General features: G+C 37.9%; 1 protein-coding gene across 2 annotated transcripts in view; it reads right to left on the bottom strand.

The window, feature by feature from the left end:
• Window positions 1-16,515: 16,515 nt before the first annotated feature.
• The window catches only part of LOC126191186 (armadillo repeat-containing protein 5-like), a 215,914-nt gene continuing 208,661 nt past the window's right edge, over window positions 16,516-23,768 (bottom strand). For both annotated transcript variants that reach the window (XM_049931967.1, XM_049931977.1), the window contains one exon: window positions 16,516-20,241. In XM_049931967.1, the coding sequence (XP_049787924.1) occupies window positions 19,968-20,241 (274 nt within the window). In that variant the 3' untranslated portion in view covers window positions 16,516-19,967. The remainder of the gene's footprint in view (window positions 20,242-23,768) is intronic.

The following is a 23,768-nucleotide window of genomic DNA, read 5'->3' as shown; positions in this document are numbered from 1 at the left end:
GAAATCAATTCCAGAAACTTTAAACAGCTTGTGAGGTTTCACTCTATCAGTTGGTAATGGTTTGTTGGCCAGCAATGGTGTGCGCAATTTTACAGGGTAGACATCTACTTAGCACTGTTTTTATCACACAGCAGTTGTGCAGCATCCAAGAGGACTCTTTTAGTTGTAAAAGAACCACTTGTACATCAAGATAGTGTAGACTGATACATGTGTACATGATCATAAGTTTGGTGAAGTGATGGTTTCCTTCTGGAATAAGGGTATGCAGTTCTTCGTTAGATGTCTCAGCGCATTGCAAGTAACCTACTAAACATAATAGACCACCATCTCAATATGGACTGAAGCATTTTATCTTCAATGCACTAAGAAGTGGTAAACCTCTGCTTAAGGCAATGCTGCTATCTCTTCTGCAGTTATTTATCACATTTGCTTGCTTTATGAAGGAGATCCATTTTGAAGCAGAGAAAATAAGTGGCGGTTTGCAACAGTTTCCAGTAAGAGTTGAATCTATCTGTGTCTATTAATGGTTGTAGAACCTGAATGAGAGAAGTCTGAGGAGATCCATCTAACTTCCTAGCTTCCAATAAAGTTTTACATGCAATACATGTGTGATGATTGCTCAGCCATAAATTAGAATGTAGTAGTAGCCATGCTGGTTCATTCCACCAGGTGTCCAGTATTCACAATGTCTAAGATGTAGATACTCCTCTTGATACTAAATCCACTGGATTGTCTTTGCATGGATGGTATCTGCAATGAGATTGTGTGTTGGTTGTTTGTATTTCTGTAGCCCTGTTGCACACAAGCATTTTACAAGTGGTGGGATCAACCTTTAGCCCTCCAAGGGTTACGACAGAATCAGTCCAAAGTGTTGCTCTACCAGGATCAGAGGATGTGACCTTGCAATTGTACAGTAATGGTATGCATCCTATTAACGTTACTAACAGTTCAATCTGAGTAACTTTTATTCTCTTCATGGGCACTAATTTGACCTTACTACACATTAATTTGGGAATGTCATTGGTAAAAGTGATATATAAGACAGCACCATATGCTCTCTCAGATGCATCACAGAAAACATGAATATAGACGCTCTCATTCTCTGAAATGGAACTCACCTCGCACCAGTAATACTAGATAGATCAGGAAGGTCTGACATCCAGGTGCACCAGCTAACAGACTATGTGGCAGAGTCTCAAACAGTATTTTTCCTATGACGGATACTGGTTTTACTAATCCCAGAGGATCATAAAGACCTGCTGCTGTTCACAGTAAATTTCACTTCGGTGCAATGTCTGTCAAAATTTTTCAGTGACTTGTTACTGATTCACTGAGAATGTATCTTCTTCGGAGTTCCATATCATGATTGGAATAGTGATTTTCTTTTGAATATCTCTTTTCCTCCACCTGCCAAATTATGAATAATTGTTGCATCTACAGGGTGGCGCACAAAATGTGTTACCAATTTTTTGTTTCACAATTTACAACGCACATTAGATATCCCACTGGGATCTCTACAGCAGTACCAGCAGAGCTGGTAAAAACAAATGAGTTACGAAATGACGTGTAATTCACAATACTGCCACTAGGAGACTAGTAAACAGCAATGGCTGACAATGGAAGACTGACGACACAGCAACGATTGGCAATTGTGTTACTTTTTCATGAAACGAAAAGCCTTGTTGTGACTCAGAGACATTTTCGACAACAGTTTAATGCACGATGGGTCCCTTGCATGAAGACCATCCACAGGTTGTACAATAAATTTGTACAGGAAGGAACAGTATTGGAAGCAAAGCAACCTTGGCCTAAGCATGTTTGTTCACAGGAGAATATTGAAACAGTACGAGTTGATGTACAGAGAAGTCCCGGGAAATCATGTAGAAAGGCAGCAGTGCACTGTGAATATCCAGACGCTCTGTTCAACGCATTCTTAAAAGTGACCTCCATACGTACCCATATAAGATGACCTGTGCACAGAAGCTCACTGAAGAACACAAGCAGCAGACACTACTCTTTGCTCAGTGCACGGGGGAAAGGGAAGAAACTCTCAACAATGTTTGGTTTTCAGATGAGGCGCATTTTCATTTAGAGGGTGTGGCTAACAAACAAAATGTATGCTTTTGGGCCACTGAAAACCCACAAGTGCTTCATGAATGACAGCATTATGCTCCGAGGATTACAGTGTGGGCAGCAATTTCCAGTCACAAACTTATTGGACCCTTTTTCTTCGAAGAAACTGTGAATAGCGAGCGTTATTTGAGCATGCTTCGCAATAGCTTCATTCCACAGCTTCTTGCTACTGCCTTGCCCTTCAACACATAGTGGTTCATGCAAGATGGAGCAAGGCCACATACTGCAAACCCTGAGTTGGAGTTTTTAGACAAGCATTTCGACATGCTGATCATTTCACTCAGGTTTCCAGGTCGCTTCAATGATGGACAAAATTGGCCTCCCATTAGTCCAGACCTCAATCTATGTGACTTTTTTCTTTGGAGGTACCTAAAGGAAAAAATTTTCCTGAAACATCCACGTGATTTAATGGAGCTCAGAAGACTTATTCTTCAAGCTTGCACCGAGCGAGGTGACGCAGTGGTTAGCACACTGGACTCGCATTCGGGAGGACGACGGTTCAATCCCGTCTCCAGCCATCCTGATTTAGGTTTTCCGTGATTTCCCTAAATCGCTTCAGGCAAATGCCAGGATGGTTCCTTTGAAAGGGCACAGCCGATTTCCTTCCCCATCCTTTCCTCACCTGAGCTTGCGCTCCGTCTCTAATGACCTCGTTGTCAACGGGACGTTAAACACTAATCTCCTCCTCCTTCAAGCTTGCAGTGAAATTACAGAAGACATGTGCCGTAGGGTAATAACTAACTTCAGTGTTTGTTTGAAGGAAGTTAGGAAACAAAATGGTGGACATATTGAGCATGTGCTGAGTTAGAACAAATCTCCATGGATGGCTCTTCATTGTAGTATATGTTCCTTTCAGATTGTATTGACAATAAAGTTTATATTCAAAAACAAAATGGTAACACATTTCGTGTGCCACCCTGTGCTTCAACAGTGGCAATTTTATTTGCTTCATTAGCATAGCCAACTCATAATATAGTGAGACTAGGCTGTCTTCTGATTCAGTTCCTGAAGCAAAGTCACCCATGTACATGTTCTGATGCTGTGAGGCAGCAACTGTAGAAAACTGGAACTGACGTGTCTGCTAGTTCACGGATGGTCACTGAAAGCAGGAATGGGCTGCATCACAGGCCGAAAGGAAGACGTGTGAATCAATAAATTGTTCTCTGTCTTGCATTAATGTGTTCTTCAACATTATTAGTGTTGATCTTATACCACAACAATCTAGTAATATCTCAATCACCAGGGTGTAGAGAGAGCTGCAGAAAGTCTCCAATAATGTCACCAATGACTTGCAAAGCATTGCACAAGGAAACTCAAAATGATCTTGATCACTTCATGCAACAAGTTAGGCCCAGTTTCCAAAGTGATCATATGCCCCTCCAAATCTGCATCCAGTGATGCCTAATGGCTGAGGATGACACAGCGGTTGGTCGATACCGTTGGGCCTTCTGAGGCCTGTTTGGAGTTTAGTTTAGTTTTATTTGTGTGGGGATCGATCAAAGACTATTCGCCATTTTGTGCTCTCCTGATTCTCTTGTGCAACCAAGTGATGAGGCAAATAAAATGAATTTGCAAATCTACATTGTCGTCCTTAACATATTCCAAAATTAACTTATCAAAACTTGTCCTAGGGCATCATTTCTGCCTAGTCTTTTTTGTAAGGCAGCAAAATGCCTCTTGGCATTATGAAAGTTGTTGGGTAGAATGACAGTGGACTTTTGAGATAGGCAAACTTCTCACCACTGGTCTGCTAGCATATATGTTGCACAAAACTCTTTCAACATTACTGACTGTTTGCCACTCATTAATCATTGTAGATCGGTGCTGATTCCAGCTGACTCTAAGTTCCAAAAGCTACTTATAGTGTCATCATTCAGTTCTTCAACACCGAGATTAATGAGATTAACAGTTGAGTATTTAGTAAAAACATCTGAGCTGCATCCACCTACAGTCCCTGAATTTAGAGGGCAACAATGTTAGAAATGGAGAAATGTGTACTAGTACTGAGTCGTCTACTATTTTCCAACAGTGATACACTCCAGAAACTATAGTAATATCACCTTCCACTCCCATGGGGTCCACCAACCATAAGTGTTTGACATTTTGATTTATATTGACATTCTTGGGTGCAATCATATGTTATGTGAAGCTATGTATGAAGGCTTTGAGCCTAAAATGAAAGTTCTTGCATGCACTACTTAATGTGAAATGCACAAATCTGTGAGGGATGGATGTCAAAGAAGATTCAAATGCATCAGCTGACAAAGGTCAAGAATCAATAACCTGTAGGTTGCAGAGGTTTAAAGAAGGCTATTTCTCTCTATTGGACAATCACAGTGAGTGATGTGAATAAGGAGACCACTGACTTTTTGGACCTGGCTCCACAATTAATTGGGACCATTACTGTTTGTCATTATACAAGCTGCAACGTGTCATCAAGACCCACACCAGCTTCAGGTTCAGCTCGTCAGAGTACACCATGACAATGCCAAACCCCATACAGCCCTAATAATGCAGGAGAAAATCAGAAAAATGGGTTGGAAAATTGTTCCTCATCCTCCCTACAGTCTGGACTCGGCTCCGTCTGATTTTTCCTCTTTGGTCGTCTGAAGGCCCACCTGCACTGTAAAACATTTGATAGTGAGAAAGACCTTACTTCTTGTGTCAAGCGATGGTGTGAATGTCAATCCCCAGAATTTTACCACAGTGCATTTACATCATGGAAAGAACGTTGGGCCAGATGCATCACAGCTGATGGAGGCTACACTGAATGGGCTCAGTGTAGAGCTAAATATTCCAAATATGTTCACAAAACATTTCATTCTGCTCCCGCAACAAATAAAAAAATTAGAGACAACTGTGCAAAACTTTTTGAACGCCCTTGATATTAGTGGGGATGCTGAGAGAAGTATATGATTAGTGGAATGGCTTAGATTGATTCACATCATCACAAATTGATCAATACTGACTCCCTTTGCTGTAAGAGCAGGTGGCTCTTTCTTTCTTCGAACAGTCTCTGACAGTGTACCCGTGACTGAGACAAATAAAATATTGATTTCTTAATGGCACTCTGGAATATCCTTTACTATCCTGCAGTATTGTGCCCAGTGCTCACCATGTTCACAAGATAGTTTCCCACTCTTGACACAGATTACCCAGCACTGACAAATATCTGCAGGGAAAGCACACAAAATTTTCGATGTCAAAATCTTGTCATAGGCATTTACATCCTCACCCATGGATTTCAGAGCTTGACGTGTCTATCACATTCTACACTACTGGCCATTAAAATTGCTACACCACAAAGATGACGTGCTACAGATGCGAAATTTAACCGACAGGAAGATGATGCTGTGATATGCAAATGATTAGCTTTTCAGAGCATTCACACAAGGTTGGCACCGGTGGCGACACCTACAACGTGCTGACATGAGGAAAGTTTCCAACCGATTTCTCATACACAAACAGCAGTTGACCGGCGTTGCCTGGTGAAATGTTGTTGTGATGCCTCGTGTAAGGAGGAGAAATGCGTACCATCATGTTTCCGACTTTGATAAAGGTCGGATTATAGCCTATTGCGATTGCGGTTTATGGCATCGCAACATTGCTGCTCGCATTGGTCGAGATCCAATGACTGTTAGCAGAATATGGAATCAGTGGGTTCAGGAGAGTAACACAAAATGTCGTGCTGGATCCCAACGGCCTCGTATCACTAGCAGTCGAGATGACAGGCATCTTATCTGCATGACTGTAATGGATCATGCAGCCATGTCTCGATCTCTGAGTCCACAGATGGGGACGTTTGCAAGACAACAACCATCTGCACGAACAGTTCGAGGACGTTTGCAGCATCATGGACTATCAGCTCGGAGACCATGGCTGTGGTTACTCTCAATGCTGCATCACAAACAGGAGCGCCTGCGATGGTGTACTCAATGATAAACCTGGGTGCACGAATGGCAAAATGTAATTTTTTCAGATGAATCCAGGTTCTGTTTACAGCATCATGATGGTCGCATCCGTGTTTGGAGACATCGCGGTGAACGCACATTGGAAGCGTGTATTCGTCATCAGCATACTAGCGTATCACCCGGCGTGATGGTATGGGTGCCACTGGTTACACGTCTCGGTCACCTCTTGCTCGCATTGACGGCACTTTGAACAGTGGACGTTACATTTCAGATGTGTTACGAACCGTGGCTCTACCTTTCATTATATCCCTGCGAAACCCTACATTTCAGCAGGATAATGCATGACAGCATGTTGCAGGTCCTGTATGGGCCTTTCTGGGTACAGAAAATGTTCGGCTGCTGTCCTGGCCAGCACATTCTCCAGATCTCTCACCAATTGAAAACGTCTGGTCAATGGCGGCCGAGCAACTGGCTTGTCACAATACGCCAGTCACTACTCTTGATGAACTGTGGTATCATGTTGAAGCTGCATGGGCAGCTGTACCTGTACACGCCATCCAAGCTCTGTTTGACTCAATGCCCAGGCGTATCAAGGCCGTTATTACGGCTAAAGGTGGTTGTTCTGGGTACTGATTTCTCAGGATCTATACACCCAAATTGCGTGAAAATGTAATCACATGTCAGTTCTAGTATAATATATATGTCCAATGAATACCCGTTTATCATCTGCATTTCTTCTTGGTGTAGCAGTTTTAATGGCCAATAGTGTAAAATTAATGTATTAATAATTTCAAGACATGCAACTTGAACAGATCACAGTTCTTCTAAGTTGTCTATGTAACCCTTTATTACATGCCTGGAGAATTCGTTTAGTGTTTTCATAAGCTGAAGCAATCACTGCAACGACACCAACCAGCTGTTTGGACTTTCCTTAGAGATACCCTCTTAAGAGCACTTTTTTATTAATAGTAGACACAGAAGCATGGAACCATTACTATTGGTACAGCTTTCAAATGGTTCCCAAAATCTGGGCCAGCTCTCAGTGTCTCCAGAGAAGGGTTTGAGCTTAACAGACAGCAGCTTAATTGTCATAGGAATCTGAACCACAGACAAGACTCGATCACTCAAACAAAAGAAAATGATGTATGGTATCGCTGATCTTCCACAAATGCTTAGTACATCACTTTAGCATAACTGACAATAATAATTTATGTGATATAAATCGAAGTGTGTAAAATTGTGAACAGAGTTCAGCAGACTATGGCTATGCGATGAATGCTGCTCCCCCATCCAATCACTACTGCATCCGGTCACGAAAATCAGTATTTCTGTTACACTTTCTCTTGTTAGAGGACCTTTCCCTTTGTTTTGCTATTCTCAACTTCTTGTAGTCTGATAGTTCCATCTATAGACTCAAAAACCATGTCATGTTTGTTGTTGGCAGCAGCCACAGTCATCCTGTCAGTGAGTGGCTTTATCTGACTGCAATGTTCGTTCTCTTCAGTCAGGTCATAAGCCCATCCATGTGGACTAGATAAGATAAGATAAGATACTTTATTGTCACATAACATGTTTTTATACAATCATTCGATTGACAACATTGGTGACTTGTCAGTCTTTAACCTAAGTTGTTACAGTATTTTATATACTACAGGAAATACGTCATACATACATTGCTTATTATAATAAAAATACAACATTATATTTTAAATCTTTTCGTAACTCATTGAATCATTACTATAGTCTTCACACACCCATATGAAGTATGGATGTACTGAACGGGATACAAACCACCCTATAATTCTATATATAAACATGAATATACAGTGAACGTGTATACTTTGTATCTATATGGCTTCGAAAGTATACCATTTCTACTTGCATCTTTACTCCCTATTCCTATTTATAAATTCTTCTAAACTATAACATTGCTTTTTATTCATTTAGAAATTCTTCTAGACTACAATAACATTTGCTTTTTAGGTATGTGCCAATGGTCTCCAATGTGGATTCCCCAAATATTGACCTTATCTTATTTCTGATCTTCAGAGCCATGTAATATGGAGTATTTTCATATACTGTGAGTCGGTGACAAGGTAGCATTGTATTTCAATTTATGTCTAGTTTCATAGGCATGTGTGAATGTATTTCCTTCAAACAGATGTGAGTTTTTCTGTTCAAAGAGAAGTATTTCATCTATGAAGATGGAAGGGATTGTCATGAAGTCCAGGCTTTTGAATAGTGGTTTGCATGAATGTCTACTATTGGTTCCTGTCATTGCTCTGATTATTATTAACAATTTTTTTTTTTAAAAAAAGATTCGAAGGAGGTTTGTCTTTTCAGCACCCCAAAATATTATTCCATATCTTATAAGTGTTATGAAATACGCGTGGTATACAGTTTTCTTCACTGGTAAATCCATTACTTTGTGTAGTACCCTCTTCAGTAAACTGTCCACATGGTCGGTCCAATGCAAGTTTTTATTTAAAGTTATCCCAAGAAATTTTACAGAATCAACTGTGGTCAGTTTTTTACCTGAATATTCTATTTGTGATATACATTCAGTCGATTGTTTGGTCCTGAAGTGTATGATTTGGGTTTTTTCAAGATTTAATTTCATAGCATTATTTTTTTATCCATTGTTCAAGTTCTTGTAGAGTTTGTTTCGTGGTCCTCACTAATTCGTCAGTGTTTTTGCAGCAGACTACAGCAGTTGAGTCATCTGCATAAAGTGTTGTATCTGTATTTACTTTGCTAGGTATGTCATTTATGTAATATAAGAACGAAAGTGGTCCTAATATCGAGCCCTGGGGCACACCTGCTTGAATTTCTTTCCAGCTAGAGCAAGTTTTCTCTCCGTTTTGATGGATCACCACCCTTTGGTATCTGTTTTTGAGATAAGATGAAAAAATCATCTTATAGATTTTCCATGGAAGCCATAGGTACCCAATTTTTGGAGCAGTAGCTTATGGTTTACTGTGTCAAACGCCTTTGAGAGGTCACAGAAAATACCAGATATACTTTGTTTGTTGTCAAGGCATTTACTTACTTTGGAGATTAGTTCATTTACAGCTTGTAAAGTGTTTCGTCCCTTCCTAAACCCATATTGGTTATTGAGAATAATATTACCTTCCTTATTGTACTTTTCTAATCGATTACATACTATTTGTTCAACTATTTTAGAGAAAACTGGGAGTATAGACACTGGGCGGAAATTTACTAAATCATCTTGTTTTCCCTTTTTGTAGACTGGACAGACTTCAGCATATTTCAGTCTGTCTGGAAAGCAGCCCTCATCAAATGATTGGTTTATTATTTTACAGAGTTGAGGTGCAATGCTGTCACTTCCTGCCTTTATGATATTTGTTGGAATTTCATCCCAGCCCACAGATTTAAGATTTTTTAGGGATTGTATGATGTTAGCTACTTCATGACATGATACTGCAGTAAATTTAAACTCTCTCGATTCCTGCAGTACTGCATCAGGTCTTATTTGTGGAAGTAAGATGTTATGAATTTTGTTTGTGGTTATGAAGTACTTATTAAATTCATCGCAGGTGTGCCGAGTGTTAGTAACAGTATTCCCACCAATTTCTAGTTTGTAATTAAAATGTTTTGTTTCTTCAGTACCTGTTTCTTTCTTGACAACCTGCCATACTGCTTTTGATTTATTTGAGGCATTAGCTATATATTTACTGTTTGCCAATTGTTTTGCTTGTTTAACTACCCAATCAAATATTTTTTTGTATTTGATTTTGTACCTAATAAAGTCAGCATCACGGTTGGTTTTCGCTTCCTTATGCATTTCCCTCTTTCTAATACTAGAGATCCTGATACCTTCCGTAATCCATGTCTTACTTTTATTGTATTTATCGTTTGTTGATATGAGGGGAAAGCATTAATTGAAAATGTTCTTGAATTCAGATATGAAAGTGTTGTAATTATTGTTTACTGAACACTGGTTGCTGAAGGTCCAATGGGTTTCCTTTAATTTCAAGATAAATGTGTTTATATTTGGCTGGCTGAAATTTCTGACCAATTTCACTATATGTTTTGTCTATGTATGGCAATGAAATAAAAAGTGCTGAGTGATCAGATATTCCTAAGTCTAATACATGTTTTTGTGTATTCCCAAAATTTTTGCTGCTCACTATATTATCAATGCTTGTGGCAGAAGTGGCTGTTACCCTGATGTACTCAGTAAAATTTAGTGTTAAGCCGTTTGTAGCCAACAAATCCTTCAGGGTGGTAACATATCTGTTTTCGTCTCTTATATCTATATTAAAATCAGATCAAATTACAATCTTTTTATATGGTTTCCCTACCTGCAACCTACTTAGCAGAGTTTCAAATTTCCCAATATTCCGGGACATGATATATGCTTATGATTAGTAAACCGTATTCAGACAGCTCAATGCAACAGCTTTCGAATACCTGTTCCTCATTTAAACAATTGAATGTTGTTTTGGCTTCGAAGTTTTGTGTCTGTTCAACTAATATACATGATCCCCCATACCCCTTTTTTCTGCAAAAACTCGATGCCAACTTGTATCCTGAGAGGGAATTTAGTAGCTTGACATTGTCCCATTTAAGCCAATGTTCATTCAAACATATGACTTTTACAGAGTTAATTTGCCCTAAGAGTATTTCTAAGTCATATAGTTTGTTCATCATTTCTCCCGACACACCGCCTATGTTTAAGTGCATTATGAAGCTATTTTTACCGATTAAAGAATTTACAGTATCTATTAAATTGTCAGCAAAATTTACACCGATGTGAGTTCTTACTGCAAATTTACGGTCCCTCGCTTTGTTAGTTCTTTCAGACCTAATTCCATAGGAATTGGTCTGCCGTATTAGTTTCCCTGTGAAGGAGCTTCCATTGCAATAACAGGTCTGTTTTCGTTACCATGAGATATCAGTTCAATTACATCGTTAATATTCGCAGCTAATCTTTCCCTACCATGTTTGTTGTGATGCATTCCATGGCATGTAAAACAGTTTCATTCGTAAGTATCAATATCTATGAGCTTTACATTCACAAATTTGGCACAAAAACTTTTTAACTTATAATTCGTTCGTCGAATTTCTTTGTTATCACACGACCAGTCCGGAAGATCATACCTTTGTGGGAGTGTTGTTACAATTACGTTTGTAAAATGCACGAACCACAGCACTGTGGTCAGCTTCTTAACAAAGGCCGTGGCTTCATTTCTGTAAACATTGTTTGCACCTCCTATTATCACCACCTCAAATGAATTTCTAAAAAGTGTCCTGAGTTAAAATAGCTTGTAATTTTATAAAATTTCATGCCATTTTAGACTATTTTCATGCTATTCTATTTTCTGAAGATTATCAAAGAAACTTGGAAATTGATGAACGTGAAAACATAAACACTTCTAGCCAAATGCTCATTGGCGGTGAGAGTGGCGAGGTCCTGAATCTCATGGCAACCTGCCAACATCTGGATCTGTACCTGTGGAGAGTATGCCATTTTATACTTATTCTCCTCCACCTTTGCAACATGAAACCATCAATTATAAATACTGTGTATCTACAATGAACAACTGATATCCACAGCCAAAGTGCAGTACCAGGTCAGTAATCAAAGTAATGTTGCTACCAAGCATGTTTCATACTAAGGATAGATTGCTACTCACCATATAGAGTTGAGTTGCAGACAGACACAACAAAAATGCATGTTTAGCAGTCTTTTTGTTGTGCCTGTTTGCGACTCAACATCGCCTCTATATGGTGAGTAGCAACTCAGCCTTTTCATAATACTGCCATTATTCCATCCTAAATTTTCCAATGTTTGATGTTTCACACTAATTTAGATCAAAACTGAACCCCATTCATTCAATCTACATTTAGCATTACACAACACAGAGAATTTATGAACTAGGTTCAGTTTCTGAACTAAGGTCAAAATCGATCTACACTCAACAAAGTTCACACGGTACAATCAGTCCCAAAAGCATAAAAAATTTAATGCCAGTCACTTGATCTTTATTGCCTATTGGTCTGCAAGATTCCATGAGGGAAGCAGAAAAGAGACTGAGCTGAAGATGGATTTTTCAAAACGCCCTCAATGGAAAAACTGTGTCATTGACAACAGAAATCATGGAAAAGTAAAGAGCAAACTCTAACAATTTCTTATATCACATGACAAATTGAAAGAGCTGTATTAAAAGATGTGGAATGACATGGCATAATATGCTGATGATCTGGAATATTTTGTCCAAAATGAAGAATTTGTATTCACTATAAAAATCTACTTTGTGTCATCCATATTGCATATGTTAGTTCCAGAAAGCATACACATATTCAACATGAAAAAATTTGGTCATTGCTCATATGTGAGTAGCCCATTCACTTAAGAAAGTGAGTTGTGTCAGAGAACAAAAATTTTAATTATTTGACATAAGAGCTTTATACAATAATCTCTGTAAGTTTACTGAATCTCAAGGAATTGAGCATGTTACTGAAATAAGATTCTAATGACCCCTGCTTCAAGAAAAAGTCTGCCTTTAAGAAAAAAAAATTTAAACAGCTCACAAACTGAAACCCAACTACAATGGAATTCGTAATAGGTTTAAGAGTTTGCGTATGTTTGATTCATTTTCAACCAAGTCACATTAAACTGCTGACACAGAAGAGCCAATAACCCACAATCAATTCTTGTCACCTATAGGTAGGTCATAGTTTTTGGTCAATAATTTCAGTCTCTCTCCCAGCAAGATAACTGATAAAGTGATGGTCTTGAGTCAACCAATGTCATCAGATTACAGTTACATTTCTATAATCATTAGTATAAGAAGTCTTTCTACTTTTAGCTTATTTTTGCACTTAAACTATGCGTCTGTCTTCATATGACTAATGTCTCGTGTTGAGAAGAAAATTTGCAGTGAAGATAGTGAGCCAATAAGAATGCAGGCAATGAAGTACCAATTTCTGCACGTAGCTCAGATGATCTGGCATAAGAGGCAACATTGCCATCAGATTTAAGTGCACAATTTCATCATATTTTATTGTGTACCAAAATGCTGGATTCTACAGTTTGATAGTTTTGTGAATTTTATGAATAGCAAAAGAAGGTTGTTTCAGTTCCAGCAGAAGTTTTGAGTAGGGAGAATACTCATGCTTCATCAATTAAATGGGCCCACACACTTTCAGTCTAAAAGAGCAGCTGTGTGTTCAAATCACAATCTGTGCAGTTATCTGTTCTGAAGGTGTGAAGGCCACATTCAGTTTTCTCATCAGTTCCATTATCATTTCTCTCAGTTATGGGTCTCATCCAGTGTTTGTGATGATACAATGATAATGATTGACAAAAAAAGGCGAAGCACAGTTTGTTGAGTGGTTGCAGCTGTGTTGATTCTCGAATTCTTTCTGAGAAGCCAGATACACACACACACACACACACACACATGCCAATATTACAGGTCACATCAGGCCTCAGAATCTTCAGTTTTTCTATTACATCATCGTTTCTAGCCAATTCTTTTACATGATTGTAATATGAAGCACATTCTGTATCTCAAAGTTCAGATACCTGTAGTATTCAGTAAAAGCTACAAGGATATTTTTTCCTATGGAAGTCACGATATCAACGGGTTGTGGTTCAGATGACTGGTGATGGTAAAACTGTGCAAACTGTATGTTTACCAGACAGAATTACATAGTTTATTGTCTTAAAAGTTGTGAGATTTAAAACTTTCCTTGTGTACATATTGTTCCACAAAATTTTGGGCATCTTAAAAGTCGATTCTCTCACAGAGGTCTGCTCAAACTGTGCAGTTACCTCCAATAATCATACAGAAATGAAGTTCAGTGTGATAAATTACACAGTTAAACTGAAGGTGTCTAAGCCCCTTAAGAACTTAGAAACCATCTCCATAAAATGGTTTCATGAAATTAAAAATGGAAACATTTCTATAAGTGGAAATGTATTGCAAGAGAAGATCCAAGAAAGTGTTCTGAAGCTCAGGAGTGAAGATTTCAGTGCACTGAATGGCTGGATGGATTGCTTAAAACAGAAAATAAAACACACTCTCTCTTATCAATGTTTAAATGTAGAAAACAAGACAGTGGATATGGAAAGGGTTGAGCATTGAAAGAAGAATGTTTCGCCATGATTGACAACAAATACAAGCCCACAAACACATTCAGTGCTTGCGAGACAGGGGTCTTACAATTTACTTTCCTCAAAAATGTATTCCGTTCAGAAGAAAAATGCCACACAAGCATATAAAGCAAAGAGAGAACAACAGCCCTGCTGTGTGTTAATAGTGATGGAAATGAAAAGTTTGTACAGTTATTAACTGAATAATATAGAACTCACAGGTGCTTTAAACAAATTAAACCCCACCAAACAATGGAAAATCCAGGATGGAATGTAACAATATTGTGAAAAGGAAAGTTGCCACTCTCCATATAGCAGAGATTCTGAGTCGCAGATAGGCACAGTCTTATTGTTAAGTCCAACCATGGACATATGATTTAAAGAGCAATGAAAATGATTGCAGAAATTTATACAAAGATTCTTAAGATTTTATAAGTCCAGATGAGTGCAGCAAGGTGAAAATCATTCTTATTATTGACAGATGCACTCCACACAATAACATAGTAACAGTCTCAGGAATACTGATGTTCCACTTTTTACTGCTAACCGCACAGATCACATGCTGCCACTAGACTTGGGCATAATTCATGATGTGAAAGTAAATACAAAATGGGTATTGTGCAGAAGTCGATTTCATTCCTCAAAAGAAATTATGGAATCAAAATAAACATTTAGGAGGCTATGTTCATGTTTGTTGCTGCCTGGAATGTTGTAACCCAATAAACTCTGTTGACCAATGTAACAAATGCTGGCCATTGATCAGTACGGTATCAGTTGCTATAGAAGAAGAAGATGATTTCTTTGAACGCTGTCAGAAATACTCCAGCAAGTGGAAAATGTCACGACTTTATTGTCGTGATGACATTATGACTTCTACACACCAGGTACATGTAAGTGAACTGTGATACTTTTGTAAAGAACCAAGCAGAGTTGGATGATGATGATGATGATGATGATGATGACGATGATGATGATGATGAAGGATGATTCACCTGCATCATGCTTTGCTGCAATTGTTGAAGGACTTAACACAGTTAGAAGCAATTTTTTCTCCTCCATTGTATATGAGTCAGTTCTTGCCAATATCAAGCAGCTAGAGTGACATGGTTAAAAGTTTCAAAACTAACAGCAGTAGAAGACAACCACAGAAAGCTTCTTTATGGGGATATGAGCTATATGTAATACAAAGCTGCAAAACAAATTTATGTAAGTAAGAATCTGCAGAAGTGTGAAAACTGCTACATTGTATGCCTAATTCATTTAAAGGTAATATGCTGAAAGATATGATTAAGCTGATCCAGTCTACAGTTTATAGAGAACCTCTCCTACCTGCAAAAGATCTCAAATCTCATCTGGTTCAGGTTCATCATCAGTACCCCAGAGCAACACATACTAACCTTTTTCCTCCATAGCTTCAACCCCTTCTCTGACATACACTTAACCTGGACCTCCTCTGCTCAGTATGCCGCTTTCTTGGAAAACTACTTCCACTTCTTAGATGGCTTCATCAAGCCCATTAACAGTCAACAGTACTGGAAAGTCGTAGTGGAATATAAGTAATTTAAAAAATAAAAGCAACATTTCCCAAACAGTAGAGGTGCCGCATTGTTGAACGACACATTAACTAGACTGAGAAGAATGCTAGCTTTCACATCAATCCTATTTCAGAGTTATAGAATGTTTGTGTGTGTACACCTCCATTTTTGATACCTGTCACCTCTTACACGCTGAAAAGTCTCTCCCACGCAGCCTGGCCACATGTGGATCGTGCAACTGCAGTGATGAGCAGTCCTCTGCCCAATATTTTGAAAATACAGACAGGCATTGCACTCCAAACCCAGTCTGCAAACAGATCTCCTGTGGGATATTCACACATGCACTGAATCCTTGAACCACCAGTGAAAAAGATACAAATTCAAGGAGCCACGCGGGATTAGCCAAGCGGTCTAAGGTGCTGCAGTCAGGGCCCGTCCCTCCCAGCTATCAGCCACCCTATCCCTCCACCTTCCAGCTCCATTCTTCTCTACATCTCACACAACTCCCCATCCCAGTTGACCTACAGTGATGATAAAAAGTAGTCAGGAAAATGTAGCCAAATGGATGTATGTGCATATATGAATATATGTGTATTACCTACTAGTTACCTCTGAAAATCGTCCGAAAGCTGCCTTTTTTGCAGACTTATCACAAGCCTATCATGAACTCAGGGCTTCAATAATATGATAAATTCGTATCATTATTTGTTATGTAGGTGTAAGCATTTTTTTGTGGGAGAGGAAGAGAGGAAATAAGCTATGAGATGGTAGCATAAACACTGGAGTAAACAATGAGGAAGGTGCTAAACAATTGTATAAATAATTTTTATTCAAACAAATAATGTACAACTATATATAATTGTAAAATTGCACAGGTTACATGCAAATTTCTAGCGGAAAAGTGCTTAGTAAAATTATACAGCTCAGCTGATAAGTTCTGTCAATGGAGACTAATAAAACTTCCTTATACAATATGTGTGCCCATTTTATTTCAATTAAACATTTCAAGTACACAAACAAATGAAAATGTCAGAGAGACATTCGAAAAAGTGGGTAGTTTAATCACGAGGATGACTCAACAAGCAATTAAGTATCACTTTAGTATAAGCTATTGCAACAAACAAACAACCAAACTGAAACACTTTCCTCAACAATAAAAATTATAAAGCAATAATTATGATTTTGTTTCCCACTAACAAACACATTACAATTATATTTAGCAGTCCCTTTTCATAGAATTATTGACTATGGGAAACAAATGCATTCCAGTAATAAATGCAAAGAAAAGATAACAACACAATAACAACAAGAACAATAACAACATCCGCTTCTCTTCATACATATGTCTGGTATAATGTCTTATAAATTACCCGGATTCTTGACTGTCTATTGTATATTAAAACTGAGTGTCAAACTGGAACACTATTCTAGAATTTGCCTTCCATACACAGCATTCTAGCAGCTGAACTCTCCAAGCATACATAATGAACTGGTGCAAAGCTTCTATCTGTCTGTACCTCTCTCCAATACTTTCTGACTCCATGTCGGTTTTCATCTGATGGTGCAGCAGGGCATATGCTCCAGGCAATATTGATGGCTTCTAGAAGTATCTAGCATAGGCTTAAAATTGGGGCCCTGATGAAATTTCCTAATTAGTGCTGTGTACCAAAAGTAACAGTTTTTCCTGACAAATTTAAAGTGTGTGGCACACTTGGGATTGCAATTGGATCTTTGACTTTTTGGTAACTTTCAGCAAAGTGAGGTCATCTCAAAAACTGCGGTGATACTTCAGTGTAACGCATTCACATCTCTGTGTTCCAAATGATACTAAAAACTTTCTTTCATTTCTTTTCACCTGTTTCCTCCATTGCTTCACATTCACTGTACTTATCTGGCAGCATTAAGTATTCTCATTTTCTCTTTGTTTCCTAACTTATAAAATTTATGTATATTTATAACAGGAGCCTTTCACATTTATATTAACAAGTTTAGGTTTGCATTTTTTGTTGCAGTAATCTGGCTTTGGCAATAAAGAGAAAAAAAGAAGTGGAATTTTTCTTCTCTCTCTCTCTCTCTCTCTCTCTCTCTCTCTCTCTCCCTCCCCCCCCCCCCCCCCTCCCTCCCTTTATTAAATGAAAATGTGAAAATGTTATATTTGACCATTACTGTTGTTTCTGTTGTAGTAAAGAGTATGAAATACAGAAAAATTATTAACATATTGGTTATCTTATCCTCAATACCAGAGACAGTTCTGAATGAAAGTTTCACTCTGCAGTCATGTGTGTACCTGTAACTAAAGAAATAAGTACAGATAGCTGCTCACTCTGTTACGGAGGCTTACACAGAGTGGTGGATATACCTATAAACAAAATCTTGTATGTATTAGCTCAGCTGAGAAACTTGTATTCATTCTCAGACTACATGCATACATGTATGGAGAAACCTAACTACATTGCCCCAATCTTGCTGCCTAACAGGTGTAAGGTATTGCCTTTAGTGGTGTGGGAGAAGTGAACATGAGTCAAGAAGAAATGGAGGGCAATGTCTAGGAGAAGGAGAAGGAATATTTCACCAGAGAAAGCTTGTCTCGATACATTCTGGTAATGACATGCAGTACACAGGAACAGATAGCTTGAGAAATCTTGAGGGAAGATAGAACACAAGGAAACTGCTGACATGACATGTTGACGAGTTTTCTACACTCATTACATTGCTCATATTCCACTCTACATTTACAATGTTGTTATTTATCTTCCTCACAGATTAGAACTGCTATCAAGTCAGGACTTGAACACTAAACTTTTCCTTTCACTGGGAATGTTCTACCAATAGAGTTCCCTTAACATGCCCCATGGCATTACCTAAAGCCTCAATATGGTAGCACTCCTTTCCTATCAAACTGTGCAGAGGTTCTTTCGCAAAGCTTACTGACATAGAGTTTGTGGGAGACAGGATGTAGATTAGTACAATGAAGCCACAGCCTACATAATTGTTTCAAACATTACACATTCACTCTCCAATAAGTAAGTATGGGTCTGCATTCAAGTACTGTTTAGTCAAAAACTTTTAATCTGTTGTGAAGTTTCATTACATACAGTGTTTCCAACATTCATGTTAGGTCCACTAAACATAAGTTACACTTCTGACTTTGATACTTCGTATGCATTTACAAAATATGTCTTCAGAATAATGCAGTATAGTTTGAGTGGGATATTGCTGTAAGTATAAATATATGGTTAAAAAACCAGTCAAGTAATCATGAGGAATTGTAAAATTATAGATTTTCAAAGAATGATGTTCACTTTATATAAACCATCATTCTGCTACAGATGATTCACTGCTTTCCAGTAGCAAACATGAAAGATACATTTCTGATAAGGATGTATCAAAGTACTGAATAAAATAGCAGTGTTGTGTGACTACATTTTTAACATTTTCTTTTAGAGTGTTAAAAAGGAAACCTTTCAACTATTTTATTATCTTTAGCACATTATTACAAAAAGTAAATGGCCTAATGCTTTTTATATTTTTCTCTAATTTTGTATCATAATGAAGGTTAATGTACAGAATTGAAAGAATGCAACACAAAGAAAACAATCAAGGGAAAAGTAATCTTCCACTACAAAAAGACAGAGTGTTGTGTTTATGTATTACTGCAGCATCTGTAAATATTACATTAATCTAATAAAATAAAAAATATTGCTCATTTATTAAAAGAGACAGTGGCTTTCTGACAGAAAATACTGAACAAAGCCTTGCCATTCTCCCTTCCTCAAAACTTTTCCACTCTTCCAGCAGAAAAAGCCCCTCGGTCTAAAAGGTTGCAAATTATGTTTTTCTATATTTTTCCAACAGTAATTTGGAAGTAGATTCCCTCTACCCATATTATAAACATCACTATTTTGTCTGTCACATAAGGATTCATTTGCAACCTTCTCAGCATGTTCCTACTAAAATAACTTCTGTATTAGCCAGCTGTGTGCAACAGTGCACTACTTTCTCAAAAAGGTACAATGTCATCCTAAGAGCAGACTCCCTGTCTCATATAGATCCCCATAATCTCACAAATGGTTGGCTTCACAAGGTGTATCAGGGAACATCAGTTACAAATATCAGGTACAGTAAATTATCACATAGCACCAAACTTAACACAATAAAAAAAAGAGATAAGCTATTTTAGTATTTTACATTCCTGTCAATATGACAGACTAGAGAGAAACTTTTATGTAAAAGAGGCTCAAAAACATTAGCTACTTAATAGTTTTAACATGTTAGCTCACTTCTAAGAAGCCTTGAAATATCAGACAAAAAAATATCTCGTTTCTGTGACTGCAGCAACAATCTGAAAGAATGCTGCCGCTCTGTAGGAAGCATTTTAGCTATCAGTAAATATCTCAGTGCACCTAGTCGAATGCACGTCATCAATTCTGGTTGTCCGCATTGTGCAGCTTGCAAATACACTGATGCAACAGAGCTGGGCGACAAGAATCTCTGCAGTACCATTGTACACAGCTTGTCTGCACCATCGAAAAGAAATCTGCAATGTGTAAAAGTAGTTCAAAACTAAGGTACTTAAAAAACTTCTAATAATAATAATTATACTATACATCAAATCATTCAAAGCCCAATTTCAAACTGAACTGCAAGTTCATCTTTAGAAAGTGCCTGGTGAAATTGTGAAAAACATATTATAAATTGAAAAAGGAGCAAGTATAAAAAGATGTATAACCAGTACCTCAAAGACTTTCCACTCTACAAGTGAGGAAGTCAAAACCAGAGTGTGTAAAAATAAATTAACTGCTCAAGGTCCCAATTTCAGTTGAAAAAAAAATTTCTGAGATAGGTTCAAGTGCCAGTTATGGCCAGCCCACTATACCTTAGAACAGTAAAGAAATGTTCATCGAGCTGCAGAAGCAATGGAAGAATATCTACAAATATCTACTAAAGCTTACAAGAAAGATTAGCACCCTTAAATGTATGAATGTTAATTTAGTCCACAAATTTATATTATTTGCTTCAAGCCATGAAGTCTGATCAGTTTTCAGCCACAGAAATGAATGAGACAAGTTGGTGTACCAATAAAATTGATAAATTTAATAAAATTCAACACTTGAAACTCAGAATATAAATGGGAGTCAGACATCCCTCTGAAGATTATGGAATCAAAACCAGAATCAAACAAGAGGATTCAGTCTTTCCATTTCTGTTTATTACTACAACCAAGTAAAATTATCACAAAATGAAGCACAAACAAAGATCAAAATTAATATACTCTCATACACTGATGACACTGCTCTATTATCTGGCTATGAAACTTAATTAATAGTTCTTACATCACAATTAATAAATGCTATAAATGGCTCAAGTTGACTATAGATAAAATAATGAGGTTCATCTTCCCTCACCATATATTAAATGACAATGGAATGTATATTATTAACACAGCTTTTACAAAGACTAATAAATTTAATTATCTCAGCACTCTGCTAACCTCTGGCAAAACAGTAAAAGTTAAACAGATGTTACTAAGGTCTTTTAACAGATTTTGAAAGCAATTTACTTTCCAAAATGTCATAACTGCACACTCAAATATTATTAATTGAACCAGTTTCCAACTTATGCACATGAAAACCGAAATGCCACAAAAATGGAAACTAACTTAAGGTATTTGGACATTATGTCTTCAGAAAAATATTTATTTCTATATGAGACGGCAATAATAATAATGATTGTAGGATATTAAATGACCCCTGTCAGATTCTATAGAGAACTTGGATTTGAATTAGCCTCTCTATTAACATCTACATCTATATCAACATCTATATCTACACTCTTCAACCCACTGTCCAGTTCATGGTGGAGGGTATGTTCCACTGTTAGCACATATTAGGGGTTATCTCCCATTCCATGCACACACGGAGCATGGGAAGAATAATTGTTAAAATGCTTCCTTGCATGCTATGATTTATCCATTTTTGTCCTCACCATCCCTAAGGGAACGTACATATGGCTTTCTTGAGATGGTTTACTTCTATCTTCAAGATTCTACCAGTTCAGTTTCTACAGCATCTCTGTGACACTCTCTCTCAGATTAAAGGTACCTGTGACCATTTATGCTGCTCTTCTCTTCACATGTTCAATACCCCCTGTCGGTCATATCTGGTATGGGTCCCATGGCCTTGAGCAATATTCTAGAATGGATCACAAAAGTTATTTGGAAGCAATCTCCTTTGTAGAATGATTGTACTTACCCAGTATTCTACCAATAAAGCAAAATTTACCACTTGCTTTATCCACAATTGAGATCTATATGCTCATCCTATTGCATATCCCAACAAAATGTTACATCCAGCTATTTTTACACTGAAGTGCCAAAGAAACTGGTATAGGCATGCATATTCAAATACAGAGATATGTAATCAGGCAGAAAAATGGCACTGCAGTCAGCAATGCCTATATAAGACAACAAGTGTATGGTGCAGCTGTTAGATCAGTTACTGCTGCTACAATGACAGGTTATCAAGATTTAAGTGAGTTTGAATGTGGTGTTATAGTTGATGCACAAGCAATGGGACACAGCATCTCTGAAGTGGTGATGAAGTGGGGATTTTCCTGTACGACCATTTCGTGAGTGTACTGTGACTATCAGGAATCTGGTAAAACATCAAATCTCCGACATTGCTGCGGCCAGAAAAGATCCTCAAGAATAGAACCAATGACAACTTAAGAGATCTGTGCAACCCTTCCGCAAATTGCTGCAGATTTCAATGTTGGGCCATCAAAAAGTGTCAGCTTGCAAACCATTCAATGAAACTCCATTGATACAGGCTTTTGGAGCTGAAGGTCCACTCATGTAGACTTGATGACTGCATGACACAAATCTTTATGCCTAGCCTGGACCCGTCAATGCCGATATTGGACTGTTGCCTGGTCAGATGAGTCTCATTTCAAATTGTATTGAGCGGATGCACATGTACGGGTATGGAGACAACATCATGAATCCATGGATCCTGCATATCAGCAGAGAACTTTTCAAGCTGGTGGAGGCTCTGTAATGGTGTGGGGCGTGTGCAGTTGAAGAGGTATGGGACTCCTGATACATCTAGATACAACTCTGACAGGTGACACAAACATAAGAATCCTGTCTGATCACCTGCATCCATTCAGGTCCACTGTGCATTCCAATGGACTTGGGCAATTCCAGCAGGGCAATGTGACACCCCACACTTCCAGAAATGCTAGAGAGTGGCTCCAGAAACACTCTTTTGAGTTTAAGCACTTCCGCTGGCCACCAAACTCCCCAGACATAAACATTATTGTGCACATCTGGGATACCTTACAACGTGCTGTTCAGAAGAGATCTCCACCCCCTAGTACTCTAACGGATTCATGGTGTCAGTTCCCTCCAGCACTACTTCAGACATTAGTTGAGTCCATGGCACATCGTGCTGTGGCACTTCTGCATGCTTGTGAGGGTCCTACACAATATTAGACAGGTGTACCAGTTTCTCTAGCTCTTCAATGTATGAGTTGACTGATTACAAGTGTGATTCATAGATATTACAGTTACAGAATATTATTATTATTCTTTCTTTCTTTTCTCAGACATTATGTCTGGTCAAAAATGGAAAGTGACGCGGACCTTGATCAAGCGTGACTTCCTTTTAACTGTACGGTATATGTTATATTGCATTTAGATACTTTCGGGTCATTGAACATGTAGCAATAATTACGGATTTCTGTAGTTGTATATATAAGTTTGGATGTAGCTGTATTGCATTGATGTACTGGTGGATATTGTGTGGTATGACTCCTGTAGTTGACAGTATAATTGGTATAATGTCAACTTTATCCTGATCCACATGTCCTTGACTTCCTCAGCCAGTTGGATGTATTTTTCAATTTTTTCTCGTTTTCTTTTGTATATTTGTTGTATTGGGTATAGATATTTCGATTAGTTGTGTTAATTTTTTCTTTTTATTGGTGAGTATGATGTCAGGTTTGTTATGTGGTGTTGTTTTATCTGTTATAATGGTTCTGTTCCAGTATAATTTGTATTCATCA

This window comes from Schistocerca cancellata, chromosome 1 (assembly GCF_023864275.1).
Source record: "Schistocerca cancellata isolate TAMUIC-IGC-003103 chromosome 1, iqSchCanc2.1, whole genome shotgun sequence".
In the NCBI taxonomy this organism is placed as follows: domain Eukaryota; kingdom Metazoa; phylum Arthropoda; class Insecta; order Orthoptera; family Acrididae; genus Schistocerca; species Schistocerca cancellata.
The sequence above is the reverse complement of the archived record's forward strand: the minus strand, read 5'-3'. Positions and strand labels throughout refer to the sequence as shown.